Source organism: Pseudophryne corroboree, chromosome 1 (genome assembly GCF_028390025.1).
Source record: "Pseudophryne corroboree isolate aPseCor3 chromosome 1, aPseCor3.hap2, whole genome shotgun sequence".
In the NCBI taxonomy this organism is placed as follows: domain Eukaryota; kingdom Metazoa; phylum Chordata; class Amphibia; order Anura; family Myobatrachidae; genus Pseudophryne; species Pseudophryne corroboree.
The window spans coordinates 68,517,042-68,531,212 of NC_086444.1; the positions used below are offsets into that span (position 1 = coordinate 68,517,042).

Genomic DNA, 14,171 nt, shown 5'->3' on the forward strand with positions numbered 1-14,171 from the left:
GGGTATAATCCTAAAGCTGTGACTCTCCCCTTTTGGTGGACACTGGCAGCTTGTCTATACTATGCCCAGAACCAGAGATATCAGCCTTCAAGCAGCTGGTCCCTGCTCCAGCTCCACACGCCTAATATGCAGTTTTAGATTTTCATTGGTGAATTGCTCTGGCTCCTGAACTCTGATCCCCAAGTCCCCAGAACCTCCTGAAAGGTGGGACTCTCTAGTTTTTTTTATCCCATTCAAAGCTAAGAAATACATTTTCAGGAATTTGATATATCTGCAGTCAAGCAAGCTGCCCTCCCACTGGAAATTGATAAATATTAAGCCCACTCCACTATCCACCCCTCCCCTATGTATTAAACACCCCCTACCACCCTGGAAGTCATGTACTAGGGCTTCTTCATTCAGCCCAATGCCCCCTTCTACAGTTTAGCCCCATCTGTACAGTAAAGGAGTAATTAGCAGAAATTACTGCTCCAGGTCCTACATGCTGAGTGGAAGATAGAACACCCCCTACCGCCCGCGGGACATCAAAGCTGCCGCTGATAGCACCCCCCACCCCTATCGCTGGAGGATGGGTAGGGGGCCCAGTGCATTGCTGTGCCCAGGGGCCGACACTGCTGTTAAGACGGCCCTGCCTAAGGTGACACCTGAAAGTGCAGATAACCAAAAATTCTCGTACCCCACTTACATCTTTAGCATATGCTGACTCTCATAAAGGTTTCTTTAGAATACTTCTTCCAATTTCTTTATCCTCCACCCTCTTCCTTGTACAACACCTTGTTTGTTTTGTTTTTTTTTCTTTGTCAGCCAGGCTAACAAAATTATTTTTTTAAAAACACAAGGCATTGTACAGGGAAAAGAGTCAACACGCGTTTAAGCTGTAAGTGGGGTACGGCCATTTTTGGTTATCTGCAGTTTCGTATGTCATTTTAGGCATAAGATATAGACTGGCGGTTAAGATTCTATATTAAAGAAACCTTTATAGGCGGATTATGTGATACTGCTGTGGGAGTACGGTACGCCGCCCCATATTTTAAAATAGCAAAGTGGAGGACGTAAGCACGTTAAGAATGTCTGGACTTCTGTACTGATCAGAGGTGTATAGTATCTCGCCACCTCAAACTTAATATTTCAAAAACAGAGTTAATTATATTTCCACCGGCCAATAGTAGGTACCAACCTGATATCTTTATCACTGTTGAAAACTCATCAATCAACCCTACCCCATAAGCTCGCTGCCTAGGTGTCATACTTGACTCTGATCTGTTCTTTGTTCCCCACATTCAATCTGTCTCAAAAGCATGTTACTTACATGCATCTAAAAAACATATCCAAAATACGACCATACCTTACACAAGACACTGCTAAAACTCTAATCCACGCTCTCATTATCTCCCGCATTGATTATTGCAATAGTCTGCTAACTGGTCTTCCCAAAACGAGACTCTCACCACTACAATCCATTCTGAATGCAGCTGCGAGGCTAATCTTCCTCGCTAGACGTTCATCGTCTGCAGATCCACTCTGTCAGTCCCTCCATTGGTTACCTGTATTCTACCGTATTCAATATAAAATACTTTTACTCACACATAAGGCCATTAACCAAACTACACCAACATACATCACTTCACTTATCTCAAAATATCTCCCAACCCGACCTCTTCGCTCTTCACAAGACCTGCATCTCTCATCCACACTCATTACTCGCTCCCACTCACGATTGCAGGACTTTCTATGGGCTGCACCCACTCTGTGGAATGCCCTACCACGCACAATAAGACTATCCTCTAGTCTCCAAATATTCAAGTGTTCCATGCAAACTCACCTCTTCAGGCAAGCGTATCAAATTCTAGAACCACTCACATGACTTTCATAAACCTTCCTATCAAATTGCATCCACTCTGCACAGTCCACACATATCCTCACGTCTTCTCACCCTTCCTCTCGACCCTGGTTCATCATTGCTGTGTGACCATATCATACAGCCCACCAAGAACATTTGCAATCTGGTGGACAACTATGCAATAGATAGCACCTATCCTTGTGTACACATGCCTATTTCCCTATAGATTGTAAGCTTGCGAGCAGGGCCTTCCTACATCTATGACTGTTTGTTATTACCCATTTTTGTTATATCATTGTTATTTCCAATTGTAAAGCGCAACGCGATTTGCTGCGCTATATAAGAAAAGGTAGGTAAATAAATAATAAATATTACATATTTTCAGGGCGTACTACACTATTTTGCTTCTCTCTTTTACTTTTTTTTATATGTATCCTGAAATCGTTTGAGGATTTGACTGCAGAACCTGATGAACTTTGTCTATTTGTGTTGAACTTATAGTGATGCAAATAGTGACACTATTTTCCTTTTATTTTCATGGGTATTACATATGTTTGACAATATGAATAATTGTAACTGTAATATTTAAACGGGATGTGGTCAAGATCCCGCCAGACGGAATCCCGGTGGTTGGAATACCCATAGAGGGAGAATAAATTAGTGTGCTGAGCATAGCGAGGCACCGTGCCCGCAGCGTGGCGAGCGCTGTCGGGATTGTGCTGGGATTGTGTCTGGATTGTGCTGGTCGGGATTCCGGTGTCGGTTTTCCGACCGCCGGGATCCCGTCCAGCGGGATTTCGTACTGATCCCATTTAAACAGTAACAGACTATGGGCCTAATTCTGAGTTGATCGCAGCAGGAAATTTGTTAGCAGTTGGGCAAAACCATGTGCACTGCAGGGGGAGCAGAAATAACATGTGCAGAGAGAGTTAGATTTGGGTGGGGTGTATTCAAACTGAAATCTAAATTGCAGTGTAAAAATAAAGCAGCCGGTATTTACCCTGCACAGAAACAAAATAACCCACTCAAATCTAACTCTCTCTGCAAATGTTATATCTGCCCCCCCCCCCCCCCGCAGTGCACATGGTTTTGCCCAATTGCTAACAAACTTCATGCTGCGATCAACTCAGAATTACCCCCATAGTCACTGGCTTATCTATAGTGGGTGCATTTTTTTTTTTTTTTTTATACTTTCCCTTCCGGAATACTGTGCCGAAATCAACAGTCCTGTGGAATCACCGTGAAAATAGCACACCTGCCATTTTCACGTTCTGCACATGCGCAGTAGAGAAATCAATGGGAAAATGGCCACTGCGCCATTTTAGTGGTGATCTACGCATGCGCAGTAGAGTCTTAAAGTCTGCACATGGCATCAAAGTAATTAGGCCCTGCCCCATCATAGTAAATTGTGGGTTCTCGGGGAAGGGGTGGTGCTATGATGACATCAATTTGCATACTTTAGCCCCACCCCCTCTATAAGGGCTCCCTTTTCTCCCTCTCCTGGTCACTTCACTAGGAAGTGGGCAGTATGCAGGAGGGGTACCCACTCTTCCGGGGGTGCGGGGGACTGCCCAAAAAATTGGGTGTTCCCTGTGACTTCCAGGATAGTAGGTAAGTATGGTCTGACTCCTGACGTCCTCCATTTGGCTCATTGATCCTCTCTGCGCTGGTTATGTGGCAGACTGCGGGCCCTCTGTGCTTGTTATGTGGCAGACTGCGGGCCCCCTGCACTGGTTATGTGGCAGACTGCGGGCCCTCTGTGCTGGTTAGGTGGCAGACTGTGGGCCCTCTGCGCTGATTACGTGGCTGACTGTGGACCCGTGCGCTGGTTATGTGGCTGACTGCGGGCCCCGTGAGCTGGTTATGTGGCTGACTGCGGGCCCCGTGAGCTGGTTATGTGGCTGACTGCGGGCCCCGTGAGCTGGTTATGTGGCTGACTGCGGGCCCCGTGCGCTGGTTATGTGGCTGACTGCGGGCCCCGTGCGCTGGTTATGTGGCTGACTGCGGGCCCCGTGCGCTGGTTATGTGGCTGACTGCGGGCCCCGTGCGCTGGTTATGTGGCTGACTGCGGGCCCCGTGCGCTGGTTATGTGGCTGACTGCGGGCCCCGTGCGCTGGTTATGTGGCTGACTGCGGGCCCCGTGCGCTGGTTATGTGGCTGACTGCGGGCCCGTGCGCTGGTTATGTGGCTGACTGCGGGCCCCGTGCGCTGGTTATGTGGCTGACTGCGGGCCCCGTGCGCTGGTTATGTGGCTGACTGCGGGCCCCGTGCGCTGGTTATGTGGCTGACTGCGGGCCCCGTGCGCTGGTTATGTGGCTGACTGCGGGCCCCGTGCGCTGGTTATGTGACACAGACTGTGTGTGCCATCAGTGTGGGTTATCTGACAGGGAGACTGTACTATATGCTTTCAATGTGGGTTATGATCAATGGTGCAAGTAGAAAAAAATCCTTAGTGGTACTGTGTGCGACACCAACCGCCCGCCTTCGCCCCCCTGGTCACAAGACACTGGAGCCGGAAACGATGCACTGCGCATCATCTTTAATGTAATTATGTGGAACGCAAAAAACAGGTATAAATCCTGGAAGAACTGCATCACTCTCATTATTTTACCCATAGTTATCACACTAGTTGGGCACAAAAACGACCAATGGTAGGTAGCCCACAGTCACGAAATTGTACTTATATAGAAAACAAAATGAGATACATATATAGTTTTTTTTTTTTTCCTTTTCTTCTACATTAGGATAGGGATTTATATTTGTGCTGTACTTTTACCCTGCATTCACCATGCCCACTAGTGATCACACAGCCCCAGGCCGCTGCTGCTGCCACTGTTTATAAATCGCTTCACTAAGTGGATGATTACCTCCGAGAGATGAGTCCTGCTCCTGCCGTCCTGACCCCTGCAGTTCCCCCTGCTAGCAAGGAGAGATGCCCAGCTAGCCCCTAGTGTGTCTTCTGCAAGCCAGCAGTGCCAGCCGCGGGAGCGTGATTACGTCAGTCACGCTCCCAGCAGGCTGGGAAGGGGAGGCAGAGCAGAGCGGCGGAGTTTGAAGTAATAGCTGCTAACAGCGGTTGTGGTGTGTGAGCTGAGGGTACGGCGTACCGGCGGCTAGATTCTTAACAGTACGTCGTGCCTGAGCGTACCGCCACACTTGCAGGCCTGGTATATATGTATGTATGTATGTGTATGTGTGTGTGTGTGTGTGTGTATGTATATATATATATATATATATATGAGAGAGATACAAGTGCAGTGCTGGATGTCTGGATCTCTGTTCTACTTTGCTTGAGGCTGTAATAATTGTCCCTCTTCGTTAATCATGCGACAGGCTGTGGGCACTCTGTGCTGGTCATGTGACAGAGTGATGCATGCTTTCAGCATGGGTAATCGAAGACTGTACCCTCAGCATGGGTAATGAGAGATAGAGAGACTGCAAGTCCTTAGCAGGGCTGTCTTAACAGCGGTGTAGGCCCCTGGGCACAGCAATGCACTGGGCCCCCTACCCATGCTCCAGCGTTAGGGGTGGGGGGTGGTATCAGCGGCAGCTTTGCTGTCCCGCGGGCGGTAGGGGGTGTTCTATCTTCCACTCAGCATGTAGGACTTGGAGCAGTAATTTCTGCTAATTACTCCTTTACTCCACAGATGGGGCTAAACTGTAGAAAAGGGCATTGGGTTGAATGAAGAAGCCCTGGTACATGACTTCCAGGGTGGTAGGGGGTGTTTAATATACAGGGGAGGGGAAGGGTGGTTAGTGGAGTGGGCTTAATATTTATAATTTTCCGGTGGGAGGGCAGCTTGCTTGACTGCAGATATCTCAAGTTCCTGAAAATATACTGTATTTCTTAGCTTTGAATGGGATAAAATACTAGAGAGTCCCACTTTTCAGAAGGTTCTGGGAACATGGTCATCAGAGTTCAGGAGCCAGAGCAATCCACCAACAAAAATCTAAAACTGTATATTAGGCGTGTGGAGCTGGAGCAGGGACCAGCTGCTTGAAGGCTGATATCTCTGGTTCTGGCCACAGTAGAGACAAGCTGCCAGTGTCCACAAAAAGGGGAGAGTCACAGATTTTGGCTTGTACCTTCAGAAAAACTCTTAAGTCAGACAGAACCCGAGATATCTGGCTGGAAAGAGCAATTAACAGGCTTGGATGGGGACCACTGCTTTCAAGTCTGATATCTCTGGTTCCCCAGGGACGATTTTCTAAAATCTGGTACCCCTAGAAAGAGGGGACCCTCAGCTATAAGCCTAGAACCCTTATACTCCTGGAGCCCTTGGGCAAGAGCCCATTGAGCCCATACAAAAAGACGGCCCTGGTCCTTAGTGCAGGTAATAATGAAAGAGAGGGAAAAATAAATACTCCCCATTTAATGCCAGGCGTTTTGAGGGAGGGTGCCTGACGTCAGCTCCAGCCCCGATCACCAGGAATATGTTGCAGCGGCTGAGTAAGTCCTGGGCTGCACAGAGACTGCACAAATTGATTTTTGTGCAGCTCTGCAAAAGAAGCGATCGCACACTTGCATAGCGCTTTTCCCCTCCCCCTGTAGGCGGCGACTATCTGATCGCTGGGCAGCAAAAAACGTAGCCCAGTGATCAGAACTGAATTACCCCCATAGTTCCTTGTCAGTATAATTTTGGAGGTCAACACTAATGAGTCTCTGAATTATGCTACAGTATGTGACTCACTCCCTTTTCTGTTGAATAAACAAGTTTTCTAACAGTCAGTGCACGATTAAAAGAAACTGCTATTAAGATATCTGTATTGTATCAACCTCATTTCATTTCTTGGGGGTGGTGCACAGGATGCTAAATCACTTTATTGCTACAGCTTCAGAATAATTAAGGGGCAGATTTAACAATGAGTGATATTCTCCTTATCACTTGTTATAAATTATAAATGGTGCTTCAGCCAATAGATTCCTAACGGTCTTTTGACAGAAGCTGTTTGGCTGGAGAACCATTTATCATTCGCAATGAGTGACCATAAGAATATCACTTGTCAAATCTGCCCCAAGCGATGACCGGCCCTCATTCCGAGTTGTTCGCTCGCAAGCTGCTTTTAACAGCATTGCACACGCTAAGCCGCCGCCTACTGGGAGTGAACCTAGCTTAGCAGAATTGCGAACGAAAGATTCGCAAAATTGCGAATAGACATTTCTTAGCAGTTTCTGAGTAGCTCGACACTTACTCTGCCACTGCGATCAGTTCAGTCAGTTTCGTTCCTGGTTTGACGTCACAAACACACCCAGCGTTCGCCCAGACACTCCCCCGTTTCTCCAACCACTCCCGCGTTTTCCCCAGAAACGGCAGCGTTTTTTCACACACACCCATAAAAAGGTCAGTTTCCGCCCAGAAACACCCACTTCCTGTCAATCACACTACGATCACCAGAACGAAGAAAATTCCGTGAGTAAAATGCCTAACTGTTGAATAAAATAACTAAGCGCAAGCGTTCTGCGAACATTGCGCATGCGCAGTAAGCGACTAATCGCGAAATAGAGAAAATCGGCAACGAGCGAACAACTCGGAATGAGGGCCGATGACCGTACAAACAGGGCTAGATGCATCATCGCTTGGAGAGTGATAAAATGGAGAGTGATAAATGACCAGCCAATGAGCTCCTAACTGTCATTTTTCAAACACAGCCTGTGACATGGCAGATGGAAGCTGATTGGGTGGTACTTTTTCTCTCTCCATTTTATCACTCTCCAAGCAATGATGCATCTAGCCCACAGTCATGTTTGTATGCAAATGCTATTGCAATTTTCTAGGCTACGGAACAGCTAATGTTAGCAAGTCAAGCTGCTGTCCTGAAATAAAGACACATACCGGATCCATCGCAACTGCATACACATTTGCAACCTAGATGCAAAAACAAGGAACACTGGGGCTAAAGGCTGGTCTATGGTCACTTCCTGTCAATCACTTTTCCATGAAATCCTCATTTCATGGAAAAGTGATCATAGCGGCACCTTTGCGCAGGCTGACGACATTCACTCCGTTGCATGGTAATCGCCCATTGCGTACAAACAAAAAATTAGGCCCAGTCTACACAATGGTGAAGAATGAGAAACGTTAAAAGTATTCTTATTAATATTTTTGTCACGTTTCGTGGCTTGGTTTTCCCTTTTTATTTGTATCCTATTTACAAATGTTGTAGTCACCATAAACAACACTAGTCTTCATCATGGTGAGCTTGCACGTACACTATTATCCCAGCCTCCCCCGGCAGTGTCACCGTGTTCTTCAGTTAAAATGATTTGAAGGTCACATTTTTGTTCTCCTTACTCTGGAGATGTCCTGGTCCTCTGCATTTATTTTGATATATCCTGTTTACTATAGGCAGAGGATATTTCAAGTGTGGACACTAAATCATTGCACAGTAATATGACCAGCGCTGAAGTGAAATGGGGTCTTCTTCCAACACCTCATTTGTATGGAATGCGAAACACACAAACAAGCTGCCTGCTATTTACATAAAATGATATTTATCAGCGTGAATGTGTTCATTGTGCATTTTCCTGCCTCTCCGCTGGTTAATTAGGACAGGGACAGCGTACAATAAGGGTACAGCGGGGAGACTGGGTGAATGTAACCGCTGACCAGTCAGGTAGTCACACATGCATCTTCCATCTCCAGCAGTTATCTAGTGGTTAATAGGGGTTAGTAATATTTTCCCCTTGCTGCTATGTGCCAAGCAGAGCATTACAAAGTCACCTTGCATGTACAGTACAAGCCTGTGTACAGACGTCAATGTCCTTTTACCAAACTGTAATACAAGTTTCTTTATGTTTGATAGCTTATCGGAACTGTGCGCCACATATACAGCATCAGTGAGCAATAGAACCCCGCAAATGGCATTTTCCCATGATTTAATGCAGTTAGTTTGCCCCCCACTGCACTGGGTTTAGGATGCAGACCGTAGGTTTGGCTTTTGCAAGTGATATTTTACAATCGGCTGCATTCATTGACTGCATGTAGAAGCCTCTCCTGTACACTGCTTTTACATCCATTGCCGAAGCTGTAATCACTAGTATCTAGACATTCTCCCACCGGGATCAGTATGCTTTGCCGATGGACGGGATGCCGACGGTTAGCATACCAACAGCGGCATCCCGTCCATCAGAATTCCATCAGTCCTCCAGTAAGCCCCATAACCCTCCTCTGCCCCCTACCCTAACACCCCCCCCCCCCGCGCGCCCGGTGGTGCCTAACCCTATTCCTCCTTTCCCCAATGCCTAAACCTAATTCGCCTTGCTTGATGCCTAACCCTAACCCTCCCCTTCTATGTGCCTAACCCTAACTCTCCCTCCCCGGTCCCTAACCCCAACCTTCCCGGCCCTGCAGCCTAACCCTAAACCCCCTTCTTCTGTCTAAACCTAGAGCACACACACACACACACACCCGGACGCCAGTGCATCCCGCTGTCCGGGTGATCGGGGTGCTGGCCGTCGGTAATGTAACACTGGCATTGGTCCCTAACCTTCGCATCCCTGTTCCCTAACCCTAACCTTTCCGTCCCTGCTCTCTAACCCTAACCTTCCCGTCCCTGCTCTCTAACCCTAACCGTCCCGTTCCTGCTCTCTAACCCTAACCTTCCCGTCCCTGCTCTCTAACCCTAACCGTCCCGTTCCTGCTCTCTAACCCTAACCGTCCCGTTCCTGCTCTCTAACCCTAACTGTCCCGTTCCGGCTCTCTAACCCTAACTGTCCCGTTCCGGCTCTCTAACCCTAACTGTCCCGTTCCGGCTCTCTAACCCTAACTGTCCCGTTCCGGCTCTCTAACCCTAACCGTCCCGTCCCGGCTCTCTAACCCTAACCGTCCCGTCCCGGCTCTCTAACCCTAACCGTCCCGTCCCGGCTCTCTAACCCTAACCGTCCCGTCCCGGCTCTCTAACCCTAACCGTCCCGTCCCGGCTCTCTAACCCTAACCTTCCCGTCCCTGCTCTCTAACCCTAACCGTCCCGTTCCTGCTCTCTAACCCTAACTGTCCCGTTCCTGCTCTCTAACCCTAACTGTCCCGTTCCGGCTCTCTAACCCTAACCGTCCCGTTCCGGCTCTCTAACCCTAACCGTCCCGTTCCGGCTCTCTAACCCTAACCGTCCCGTCCCGGCTCTCTAACCCTAACCGTCCCGTCCCGGCTCTCTAACCCTAACCTTCCCGTCCCGGCTCTCTAACCTTAACCGTCCCGTCCCGGCTCTCTAACCCTAACCGTCCCGTCCCGGCTCTCTAACCCTAACCTTCCCGTCCCGGCTCTCTAACCTTAACCGTCCCGTCCCGGCTCTCTAACCCTAACCTTCCCGTCCCTGCTCTCTAACCCTAACCTTCCCAATCCTGCTACCTAACCCTAACCTTCCCGTTCCCCGCTCCCTAACCCTAACCTTCCCGCATCTGCTCCCTAGCCCTAACTTTCCCGTCTCCGCTCCCTAACCCTAACTTTCCCGTCTCTGCTCCCTAACCCCCCTTTTCCTGCCTATACCTAACCCCCCCCCCCCCACCCGTGGCATGTCCGGACGATTGGGATGCATCTGTCGGAAAAGTGATGCCGGTATCCCGTGCACTGCTCCTACTTCACCATTCTGGTGTCAGTATATCGACTGCCAGGATCCCGTCTGCCGGGAAGCTAACTGCGATCCGTCTACAGATCCGTTTGCACTAGTGATCTCCTTCAGTGAGCGTTTGCCTGATCTGGAGCATGCACAGTCGCCGACGTCTGTCTTCGGCGCGTGTGCGGTATGCTGAAATCCACATGATAAGTCCGCAGCTGTAACAACCAGTTTGCTTTCAGCCGATATTCTTCTTATTATTGTGAATGAAATGTGTGAATGTTTCCAAACACAGAACTGTGATATTTTGTCATTGTTTCTTACTGTATTCTCACAGCGGGTAAGCGGCATGCACTGCGTTATACTTTTGCTTTATCGGCTCAGTTGCTTTTTCTTTGTTTTCATGTAAGTTGTTGAGCTTCCTGAGTAAAGTCATCTTGCTTATGGATTTCTTTCTCTTTCTTCTCTCTCAGTTGTGATAATGTGCGCAAGCAGTGATACCATCAGGAGCATCATGTTGGCTGCTCATCGACATGGAATGACCAAAGGAGAGTATGTCTTCTTCAACATCGAGCTCTTTAACAGCTCATCCTATGGTAAGTGACTCGTGTGCTTTCCTTACAGACCGCTTTCGCAGCTTCAGGACAGGTCGACACGGCCATTAGGTTGACAGGAACGAGGTCGACATGAAAAAAGGTCGACATGAGTTTTTCACTTTTTTTGGGGGGGGGACTCTTTCTTTCTTTCTTTCTTTCTTTCTTTTTCTTATCCACGTGGACTACGATTGGGAACGGTAACCTGTGCTGATCGCAGCGGTAGCACCTTGCCGCGCAGTATAGCGAGCCATGTAAGGGGACACGGTGCACTAATTGGGGTTCCCCGTCACTTGACGGAGAAAACAACACCAAAAAAACATGAAAAACTCACGTCGACCTTGTTCATGTTGACCTAATGGCCATGTCGACCTATTTCCAGTGTCGACCTAGCCACTGTCAACCAATGGGTGTTGACCTAATTGGTGTTGACCCTGAGTCCCATACCCGTTGGAACTGTCCATTCATTCATTCATTCATTCATTCATTCATTCATTCATTCATTCATTCATTCAAACGTAGTTTCTTGCCCTAAATGACCACTTGGTTTAGCCTTCTTTATATCTTAGTATGATCATGATAGAGAGGCAGCATTACATGTGTCACTATACTACATTTGGATTGCACATACAGGGTTGAGTATCCCTTATCCAAAATTCAAAATCCCACAGTTTTGGGTCCCCTACTGAGATAATGACATATATATGATATATAATGTGTATATATAGAGCTACAGTATTATATAGATATATAATATACATATTTATGTGTCATTATCTCAGTACGGGACCAAAAATGTGTGATTTTGAATTTTGGATAAGGGATACTCAACCCTGTATTACATTGGTGGAAGTGTGCCTGAACATCTACCTTGCCTTATTAGATGAACCTCAATGTTGCGAATGGCATGTCATTGAAAATACAGGATGACACCCCATTACCACCACCACATCATTTCCTATTAATTGGGGCATATTGCTGAGTGCCCTAAGAAACACAATGTTACTTCATTACCTCTTGGATCCCTTTAAAGTATCACAGTTATACAGCACTAGCTACTGGGTTGGGTATGCATGACAAGACGGCCGGTGGGGCGAGAGCACCAAGCCCCTTGCGGGACTATTCCCACTTGTTGACACCCACGAGTGGGAATAGTCCCTGCTAGTTGGCATGCCGACTGTCGGGATTCTCAGGCTGCGGGATGTAGGGGGAGGTGTTGTGACCCGCCGGTCACATAACTACATCCCCTAGTTACCAGCCCGTCAAAATGACGGAACAACATAACGGTAATGTCAGCGTCGGCGCGCCCGTACAAACCAACAATTCAATTGCTTTGTCGGGAGCCATCTAGTTGCCGCCGGCGCGCACAACACTTTAATTCCCTCTGTAGAGGTTTGGAACAGCATTAGTCTTTTATTATATAGGTTAGGCATATTTATTATTAATCAGGAAATCCTCATCCTTTCTTATTATACTGTGCAGCACTTTATTTTCATTGCCTTATTCTTAAGCTTGTCTAAAAATTATTATTATTATTACCAGTTATTTATATAGCACACACATATTCTGCAGCGCTTTCCAGAGACTATTTGGCCATTCACATCAGTCCCTGCCCCAGTGGAGCTTACAATCTATATTCCCTATCACATGTACACACACACGGGTTCATTTTGTTGGGATCCTATTAACCTCCAGTATATATTTGGAGTGTGGGAGGAAACCCACGCAAGTACGGGGAGAATATACAAACTCCACACAGTTAGGGCCATGGTGGGAATCGAACCCATGACCTCAGTGCTGTGAGGCAGTAATGCTAACCATTACACCGTCCACCATAGCTGCCCTAAAGATAATCTCCCAAACATTATTCTGTACAATGGGGGTCATTCCGAGTTGTTCGCTCGCTGACGATTTTGGCAGCGCAGCGATCAGGTAAATAAAAATGGTAAAACTGCACATGCGTATGCACCGCAATGCGCAGGCGCATCATACAGGTACAAAGAGAATCGATGCTGGCCGGTGGATTTAGCTAAGATTGCATTCGCACAGCCGATCGCAAGGAGATTGACAGGAAGAAGGCATTTGTGGGTGTCAACTGACCGTTTTCTGGGAGTGTTTGGAAAAACGCAGGCGTGTCCAGGCGTTTGCAGGGCGGGTGTCTGACATCAGTTCCGGAACCTGACAGGCTGAACTGACCGCAAGGGCTGAGTAGGTCCAGAGCTACTCTGAAACTGCAAAAAACTTTTTCATCCCGCTCGGCTGCACACGCGTTCGCACACTTGCAAAGCGAAAATACACTCCCCCGTGGGCGGCGACTATGCGTTTGCACGGCTCCTAAAAGTAGCTAGTGAGCGATCAACTCTGAATGAGGACCCATGATGGGTCAGTGAATCGGTTATGAGTCCTCCCAAGAGAGTCACATCTGCTACTTAAAGCAGAGACCTATTGGTGGGTCTGCACTTCTGATAGTGTACACTGGAGATACAGCTCTCTGCAGCGCTGGATCAGTCAGTAAATAACTATGAGTCCGTGACAGAGCCAGATGCCGTTGGCATTCAGCTTGCTGCACAGTCTGATGAAATGTAAACTTCGCTAACGGTTTTCTAGGCTGAGTATTAATCTTGTAGACTGTCAGCTCAGGGTCCTGTGGTCACTTATGAAAAGAGAACTTTTTTTTTGCATCATTTAAATCTCGATGATGATTTATTTCAATTGGATCTTTATTCAGAGGCTTTAACACATTGCAGTATAGAGAAGCAGACAACGTGAACGTCGTAGAAAAGGACACAACACTTCGTTCATCTGAAGGGTTGAAGAGCCTTATTCACTGATGTACCTAAACCCGATGGTTTAAATACAGTACATCTCCAATGTTTGTGGGTCTGCGCATGCGCATAACAAGTTTTGACCGTTCTTGCAAAACGGGGGAGCTTCACCCACGTTTTATAGGCATTCCGAGCCCAGGGTCACCTGCAGAATTAGCATATTAGTGGTACATTATTGCACAGCCGCTTCCCTGTGTCTGAATCGGACTTGTGCGCAACACTGCCAGGTCCCGTAGAAGTGAATTGGAGGCGGGCTCTTGTGCATAGTGGGAGTGTGCAATCACATCGCAGCAAGGACACATCTGTAGAATGCATGATCTAGGTGATGACCCAAGAATAACTAACAAGGATGGAAACTGCCTT

The 14,171-nt window shown here is 47.7% G+C and overlaps 1 protein-coding gene across 3 annotated transcripts in view; it reads left to right on the forward strand.

Moving 5' to 3' along the window:
• The window catches only part of NPR3 (natriuretic peptide receptor 3), a 183,953-nt gene that overhangs the window by 37,250 nt on the left and 132,532 nt on the right, over positions 1-14,171 (forward strand). For all 3 annotated transcript variants that reach the window (XM_063960487.1, XM_063960479.1, XM_063960470.1), the window contains one exon: positions 10,864-10,986. In XM_063960487.1, the coding sequence (XP_063816557.1) occupies positions 10,864-10,986 (123 nt within the window). The remainder of the gene's footprint in view (positions 1-10,863; positions 10,987-14,171) is intronic.